At 56.3% G+C, this 8194-nt stretch overlaps 1 protein-coding gene across 1 annotated transcript; it reads left to right on the top strand.

The window, feature by feature from the left end:
• The first annotated feature begins 2549 nt into the window (after nt 1-2549).
• On the top strand, nt 2550-7889 carry LOC104505049 (tumor necrosis factor receptor superfamily member 27-like). Its single transcript, XM_010148327.1, has 8 exons — nt 2550-2636; nt 3314-3492; nt 4307-4392; nt 4706-4870; nt 5378-5524; nt 5992-6482; nt 7104-7152; nt 7594-7889. The coding sequence occupies exons 1-8, from the start codon at nt 2550-2552 to the stop codon at nt 7887-7889; spliced, it is 1500 nt and encodes a 499-aa protein (XP_010146629.1).
• Nucleotides 7890-8194: the final 305 nt, after the last annotated feature.

The raw sequence follows: 8194 nt of genomic DNA, 5'->3' as shown, positions 1-8194 counted from the left end.
GCAGTGCTATGCGGTTTGGATGTACGCTGCGCTTACAAATTAAATGTCTTGGTTCTGGTATTGTTAAAATAAGAAGTGAAAAAAACCCAAACCTCCCACAGCTTTGAATTTCATGCCAGATATTCAACAAAGCGTTCATACCATCTATCATTATATTGTGGCTTGAGAAGTAGCAGGCCTGCTCTGTGCTTAATAGTTTTGCTGGCATGGTTGCGGTGCGCTGTTTCCCCCGCCATCCCGGAGCGATACTGTCATGCTGGCAGATGTCCTCGTGCGTGGAGTCGCGCTGGCACGGGATTCCTTTTTGCCTGTGTAATTTTCTGTATTTGGGAAACTGGTTTAAGCTGTGCCTCGTCTGGGGAGATGGGCTGTGTGGGGTGTATCCCTAGCTGCAGACCCTTCTGAAGTGCAGAAAAGTCTGTAAATGTATGGGAGAAAGTGGTCATGTTGTGTTTGCAGCAGTTTCACCAAAAAGACTGCTGGTTTGGATTGTGGGTTTGAGGGGTTTTTTTGTTTTTTTACCAGTAGTTCTTTCTTGTATTACAACAGCACTTTGGAGAGCTGATGAAAATCAGTCCCCTTTTTCTCCAGACTCCTTGGCTCCATTTCTGCAACTCTATTTCATACATCATTATGCTCTTGTTACGAGTAAAAGCCTAAATCCAGAGCCTCTGGTCCAGAGCATCCGCAGCGTTGACTGCCCTGCCGTGGGCAGAGGCACCCGCCGGCAGGGAGTGCGGTCTCAGAGGTTGGTTTTGGGCCGCTGCTGCCCCAGTCTGCTGAAGCGGTCGGGTGTCACCCCCGTTGAGCTGGTTTCCCCCCTTTTTATTTTCACTACTGCATTCAGCCTGTAGCTGAACCCTATAAATCCTGTGCTTCTCCCTGGGCACTGGCACCGAGCTCCCTCTTCGCCACCTTCTGAGATGGTGACAAACCTCCTTTATTTATGCGGTAGTGTCGGTAACCTTTACGCTATTTATAGGCTGTGATCATGCCCCTCCCGAGATGTTTGTAAGATAAATTTAGCTCCCTTAGCTTTTCATCGCCAGTCCTCGCTGGCTTGCGCTGCCTTTCCTTGTAACAGCTAACGAGACACGGCCATGTGCGGCGAGGGTGACTCACTTTCTATGCTCGTCCGGGGCAGACTTCATCTTGAATGAATCTCGGTTGTTCGGTGCCTGGGGAGCCCGTCCAAGTGTCCGCTTCCAAAAGGCAGCCGGCGAGGGAGTGGTGAGGGATTAAGCAGAGGAGCGCAGAAAAAGCCTGCGGAGGAATGCTGCCGTGAGACGTTGTGTTGGGTGCCCGGGAACGGTGCAGATGGGAGGGGAAGGGGGCTGTGGCAGGAGGGTCTGGGGGCCCTGCAGTCTGCTCCCCCCTCTGCTAGAGCCTCACAGGGGACAGGCATCCCCGCTGAGCCTTTCCTCCTGCAGAGCCTGTGGAGCAGGACGGCTCTGGTTGAAATGCCAGGTTTTCCCAGGTGGTTCAGAGCCATGGTCTTCAATTAGGTTTTTTGGGTGTTCAGAAGTTAACAAGTTTTGCTCCCAAGGCTGGTTGAACAGTTTTTCTTCTGATTTGCTGCACAAGGTTATGGGGAGAGCAAAATGAAGACTGGTCTAGTGGGGGTGTATCTTATTCTGTTTCTGTCATCATGGTAAGAACCCACCTAGAATAGACAGAAGTGATCAGACAGCCCCAAAACTCCAAATGAATTGCTTAGTTTTGTAACTGCAGTCTGAGCTTGGTGTTCTTGGTAAGGCATCTGTCCCCTGTTCCCTGTGAGCCGACCTCACTGAAGGTACAAACTGTGGCTCCTCTGAGGCTGGGGCAGTTCTGCCCTTAACTTCAGCTGAGCTGTTAATTCACCTCGGGAAGGCTCTAGATGGTGTTTTGGGGGGAGGTAGGTGCTTGTTCTGCTTATCACAGAATCATAAAATGGGTTGGGTTGGAAGGGATCTTAAAGACCATCCAGTTCCAACCCCCTGCCATGGGCAGGGACACCTTCCACTAGACCAGGTTGCTCCAAGCCTCATCCAGCCTGGCCTTGGACACTTCCAGGGATGGGGCATCCACACCTTCTCTGGGCAACCTGTTCCAGTGCCTCCCCACCCTCTCCGTGAAGAACTTCTTCCTGATATCCAATCTAAACCTTCCCACTTTCACTTCAAACCCGTCACCCCTTGTCCTGTCACTACAGGCCCTTGTAAAAAGTACCCCCACAACTTCAGCTTCCTTGTAGGCCCAAGATGTATTCTTCGAGATGCCTGCAAGTGAGCCCGCACTGGCAGCAAAACCAGGCAGCTCAACCCAGCTTTGCTGGGAAGCCCTTCCTGAGCTGCTGGAGCAGCTGGCTGTGCACTGGGAGCAGGCAGCCTCCTCCTGCCGCAGCGACATCCATGATGCCTAATAAAAGCAGACTGCCATCCCAGCCAGAGCAAAAACTTCTGCCCAGAGAAGGGCATGCTGCTCATCTTAGTGGTGTTGGGGCTGGCTGTGACCTCTCTGCCTTTTCTTCCTCTGCTCCTCAGGCTCCCGGCCCCTCTCCGGCCCTGATGAGCTGCCAAGAGAGCGAGTACCTGGATGAGCACAGGAAATGCATCCCCTGCAGAAACTGCATGCCCGGGCAGGAGCTTTCCAAGGTAAATCGGCTGCTCTGGAAGGACTGGGAATCATCTGGCACCGAGGCTTTTGCAGTGCTAGGGAAATCCTCTCCCAGCCTTCCTTCAGAAGGATAATCTTAAGTCCTGGCAGATTGGGAAAAACTGGGACTCAGTGGGAAGGGACAGTGAACAGTTGGTCTCCTGGTGAGGGAGAGACAATGGCAGCAACGGGTGGGAAGGGATTTCAGGTTGCTGCTTGGGGTGTCCTCTTTCTTTTTGGTCGGTGGAAATCTCGGTGTCCCCCTGGTCCCGTCGTGCTGGGTGAAACCCTGCTGCATGGCCGGGCTGCAGGATGGATGGATGTGAGCAGGACATGGCTGCTGGGGGGTGTCTGCCCCAGCCTCGATGGTGGGACTGGTGCTTCCCTCCCAGGCACCCCGTAGGGTCTCCCACCAGCAGTGCCTCCTGGGGGGCTCACTGCTGGAGCTTTCCTCCCCTAAACACGGCTGGTGGGCCCCGGCTGGGCAGCAGACAGCTTCCTGCAGGTCTCCATCGGAGCTGCTCTGGTGGCATCTGCTCTCAGCTGGGTTCCAGGGGCCCTTGGCATGAGCAGTACCCCCTCCACCTTTTGCTCCCAAAGAAGGGACATCGTTCCCCTCAGTACTGCTTTGGGAGCTGAAGCTCTGCAGCCATGCACCCGACCTCGTGTCTTGCAGGACTGTGGTGACGGCAGCGGGGGGGATGCGCAGTGCGTTGCCTGCCCTCCCAGGAAGTTTAAAGACAGCTGGGGGCATCACGGCTGCAAGCCCTGCCTGTCCTGCGCCCTCATCAACCGCATCCAGAAGTCCAACTGCACAGCGACGACCAACGCGGTGTGTGGGGAGTGCCTGCCCGGGTGAGTGGGACCAGATGCTGGCTCGAGCGGAGCCGCCGTGGTTGCACCTGGGAGCGTGCAGGGAGGGGATGCGCTGAGGGGGCTTTATCTGAGGCCACCCAGAACATGGGATGTCAGGAGAACTCTGGTGACCCAGGGTTGCCTCTGAGGATGCTGCTAATGATGTGCAAATCAGACCCATCCGATGGCTCCCTTGTAGCTCCAGAAAAGGGAACCTGCAGGCTCCCATGAATGAGCAGTGGAAGAAAGCTCCTTCCAGGCTTAAGTTGTTCCTGTGGATGCCAGAGTGGCTAAGCCTTGGAAGATGAGCAGCTGTAGTCCACTGCTGTTGGTGGTCCCTCAAAGAGGAGGACGAACCATGCCCTGGGTGATGGGTTTGAGGAGTTGCTGAAGTGGAGGCTGCCACATGCAACCAGCCTGCAAAATGCCCGAGGGCTGCAGACCACGTGCTGGCGAGCAGCAGGACTCAGGACGGAGGAACGAGTCGGGGCTCAGGTTTATGAGCCTTTTCCCAGACACAGTTGGAGGCTGGGGTGTTCCTGTGGCTTCATGGAGTTACTGATCACTGTTGCCCCAGCAGACACGGGGCTGGGGAGGGAGCATTCGAGTGATGTCACTTCTTGGCTGAAGACATGAAAACGTAGCTGTGGGCACAGCTTCAGCCTGCCATGGAGCAACCTGCTGCCTTGGGGCGTTCCAGCCTGCGGGGCAGGAGCGCAGGGGGGTGGCATAAACGGCCTGTTTCTCCAGACCTGGGCTGGCAGGGGCTTACCATGGGGCCGTGCATTGCTGAGACCCTCTGCTCTGTTGGCAGGTTTTACCGCAAGGCGCGGATCAGCGGGCAGCTGGACTGGGAATGCATCCCTTGCACCAAGCAGACGCCCTCCTCGGAGCCTCAGTGTACGTGCCATCCTTCGCTGGTGGGGTGCGAGGCCCTCTGGGGCAGAGGGGCTGGTGGGGATGTAGCGCAGCAGATCTGTGGTAACGTGTTAAGTCACTGTGACCGTGTCAGAGGTGTGCACTCACATGTACGCCATCCTTTCGCTGATCCCTGCTCACTGGCCAGCCCACTTGGCTGGCCACAGCCCAAGCCACTGTCCTACAGCCCTGCTGCAGAAGCCATGGTCCTTACACATGGAGAGGGATGGGCAGGGAGAGAGTGGCTCAAGCCTCGGGGTTAGGCTCCAATGTTTTGTGTCTGGTGTGTTTGCAGGTCGGTCCAGAACAAACCTGGTGAAGGTGGCTGTCCCAACTGTACCACCACAGGACACAGCCCTTCTTGCACTGACCAGCAGTGCCCTAGTCATCATCGTACTGGTGCTTCTGGCACTCTCCATCATCTACTGCAAGCGGTTTTGGAAGAGCCAGTGCCAGCGAGGTGAGTCAATGCCTGCAGTGCTTCTCTTACTTCTCCCTTTGCTGTTCACATGTGCCCGTGGCCCTCTCCTTGCTGTTCTTGCAGCATACAGTGACCCAAACATTCCTCTGCTCATACAGAATAAGCACTTCATCCTGCTTTTTACATCTGCAGGACCTCTCTTGTGCTTTGCCTGCTCAAAGACATGGAGGAGCCTCCCTCCTCCTTAGTACCATAATCAGTAGGAGGAGAATGCCGTCTCAGAGTCAGAACTGGCGATCCTCTCTTCCAGGGGTTTCTCGGGCGCAGGCTGAGGTTGAGTGGCTCTTTGCAGGGCAGGACCGTAGGACTGGTTAGGGAAGAGGGCAGTAGGTTTGGTGGCTGGGGTTGGGGCGTGCTGGCATCCAGCAGCATGCCAGGGAGCTGCTGGCTCCTGGCTCCTCACCGGCAGACATACCACTCTGCTGAGGACATGCTGGGGAAGCAAGCCAAGCCCTTGCTCAGACTGGTTCTCCTCTATCCTCCCAGTCTTCCTGAGGACTCAGAACTTCTCAGGCCAGCGAGCAATGTTCCCGACTGCGGCGGTGCCCGGCAGATTCCTGTGTGAGGAGCAGATGTCTGGTCCCTGCTGCCTGGGTGTGAAGAACCTGAGCCCCTGCTACAGGCAGGCAGAAGGTACCTGCTCCTGCTGCCCTCTTCTTTCTCTGGGGGGAGGGAGGGTGGTGCTGGACTCCAACTCGCATGGTCCTAGGACCTACTTGGATACCCTTAGGCAGGAAGGATGGATCTGGGCAGTGTTGAGTCCCAGCAACACGAAATTTGGGACCACTCTTAACAAACGCTTGAAGACTTTGTACCACAAATGCTCATGTACAGCCCCTGTGGCTTCTGATGCCCCTACCCCACTCCTGCTCTCCCTGCAATGGGGGGAGGGATTGACCCCACTCAAAACTTTGCACAAATGCACAGAAGTGGTTTTGCTCAGTGGTGGTGCAGGGGACAGGGGTCTGTCCTCTGGCAGGGTGGTCCCAGCTCTGCCTGCAGGCCCTGGGCCAGTGGGTTTAGCTTCAGGCCTGGCAGACCCCCAGAAGGGGTCAGGGCAGATCTGGGCTATGCTGAGCCATGCCTGTTTCTGGTTCCAGGCCCTGTGGAAGCAGTGCAGTTCATTTCAGATGGGGAAGCCGTGGGTCTCCAGATCCCCTCTCTCCAGCCAGAGACGGACTTGTCACCAGCCGTCGCAGTTGGCACTACCTCCAAAGCCCAGCTGGGCAGGAGCCTCCTGGAAAGCCAGCCCCTCATCCGGGCCTCAGGCCGCGGTGACTGTCTGGCCGGGGTCCTGCCGCCCTCCGACCCAAGGCAGGCCCAGCCGGGCACAGCAGAGGCCCTGCCCCCCCTCTCCTCCTGTGCCTCCGAGATGCAGCACAAGTGGCCACATGCCCCAGTGGAGTGCACCGAGTTGGACCTCCAGAAGTTCTCCACCCAGGCAGAGTTTGTGGGCGGCGAGCGGCCAGAGGATACGGCGAGCCGGGTGGCACAGAGGATCCCAGCAGAGAGCAGTGACATGGGGCGAGGTGGGGCCCGGTGCCCACCTTCCACCTTCCCAAATCCCACTGCTGAAAGCAGGGAGCAGACAGTAAGTTCCTCTGACCTCGTTGCTCCTTCGAACTGCTGCCAGATGTGCAGGGCTGGGGCACAGGATGCTGGGCTCATCGGTGGGTTAGGAACATAGACTAAGGTTTGTTAACATCTGGGACTAATTAACAGTTACCAAAAACTATTTGCCAGGTATTTTAGTGATTCAGCGTGCCATCAGCCATGGGATGTGACCTGCTGGGGTGGTTTTAAACACCCAAAAGACCAGAGTCAATTTATTGAATGTGTAAGTCTATCTTTAACTGATGTGCGCTCGAGTGGTGCTTGTCCTCTTGCTCTCCAGCAAGCTGACCTGGCAGGGGGGAGCTGGTTCCTCCTCCCTCTCTGATGAGCTCCTAACGAAGCTGGTGACTAACATCACTGAGGCTCAGAAAATATCTTGGCAGAGAGATGCATTTAACAGCTTAGCCTCAGGTGACCGTTTATGGAAGCAGTTTTCTGGGAGGCCCTGGAGAATCCCTTGGAGGTTGTTGGCTGCATGGGATGGTAGTGCGGGAAGGAGAAGCACTGATCCTCTGAGCCTCTGATAGTCCTGGGAGTGGTGACAGGCGTTGCTTTTCTCACCAGACTGCCACCAACCTTGGTGTCTTTGTCTTGCCAGGTGGATGATGCCCAGAGCCTCGTGACTCAAATCAGCAGCACGGCGAAAGGTAAGTGTCTTTCCAGCCTCCTCTTTGTTCTCCAAGTACTGAGGTAGTGAAGAGAGGCAGGTTTTTGGGAGGGAGCTCCTCCAGAAGGCCCACCATGGCTACGTGGAGGTGCCAGTCATCACCAAGGCTTATCTGACTTTTGTTGCCTCTAGTGCTAGTTCACAGGGTAGGTTTTCTGTGACACTGCTTTGAATGGTCTGCAAGTGTGTGGTGGATGGACCAGTTTATCATCAGTTATCACCAGTTACCAGCCTCCCTGGGACTGAGCCAGCTCCGTGTTGCTGAGCTCTGAAAGTGATGTTGGAGGAGATAGCCGCCCTGCCAGGGTGGCATTTCACCTGCTCAGCAGGGACAGGGGCTGGAGTCTGGCTACTCTGTTTATCCTTATCCTAGCCAGATAGGTTGGTTTCTAACCCTACTTTGCTGTATTGCTGCCCCCAGGTCTCCCGGTAGCAGAGCTGCCCCGTTCCTTGGTGCAGTCACTTGCCTTCTTGTTGGACCCTTCCTTGAACGGCGTGAAGAACTTCAGCCACGTGGCGCTGGAGCTGGGCATCACGCCCCAGCTGCTGGGACGGATATCTGGATTTGAGCAGCTCGTCGCTCACTTTGCCTACTCGGGAGACACGGTCACCATCCCGCTCCTGGCCGAAGCTCTGCAGCGGCTCCAGCGGTTCGATGCCTTGCTCCTCCTCTGCGACCACTTTGCGCTCAGCCACGCTCAGGGCCGCCAGCGCTAGAGGGGACAGGGAAGGGACGGAGGAAGCACTGCATGTACTGGTACGGGAGAGGATATGGTAGCCCTGCGGTCACATAATCTCACTGGTGTACACACGGGGAGTACGTGGAGATGGTCTCTGCATCGCAGAACAGGAGGACATGAAGGGGAGCATCCCTCCTTGGGGAATGCCGGGAGGCCACAGCCATGCCTTCTCCCAGCCTCCGCCTAGGAGGGTTCACTCAGGCCCCTCTGGAGACCGTTTTCCTCTGGCTGTGTTGGCTACCTTGTCTGGCAGCGGAGTGCCAGAGCGAGCCTCATGCTGCC

This window comes from Eurypyga helias, unplaced genomic scaffold, assembly GCF_000690775.1.
Source record: "Eurypyga helias isolate BGI_N326 unplaced genomic scaffold, ASM69077v1 scaffold38003, whole genome shotgun sequence".
Lineage (NCBI taxonomy): Eukaryota > Metazoa > Chordata > Aves > Eurypygiformes > Eurypygidae > Eurypyga > Eurypyga helias.
This window is presented reverse-complemented; position numbering and strand designations above follow the sequence as displayed.

Coding starts and splice junctions, on each gene's coding strand:
- LOC104505049 (XM_010148327.1), top strand. CDS start 2,550: ATGAGCTGCCAAGAGAGCGAGTACCTGGATGAGCACAGGAAATGCATC. Junction 4,871..5,377: donor GAAGAGCCAGTGCCAGCGAG/GTGAGTCAATGC, acceptor CTATCCTCCCAG/TCTTCCTGAGGACTCAGAAC. Junction 6,483..7,103: donor CTGAAAGCAGGGAGCAGACA/GTAAGTTCCTCT, acceptor TTGTCTTGCCAG/GTGGATGATGCCCAGAGCCT.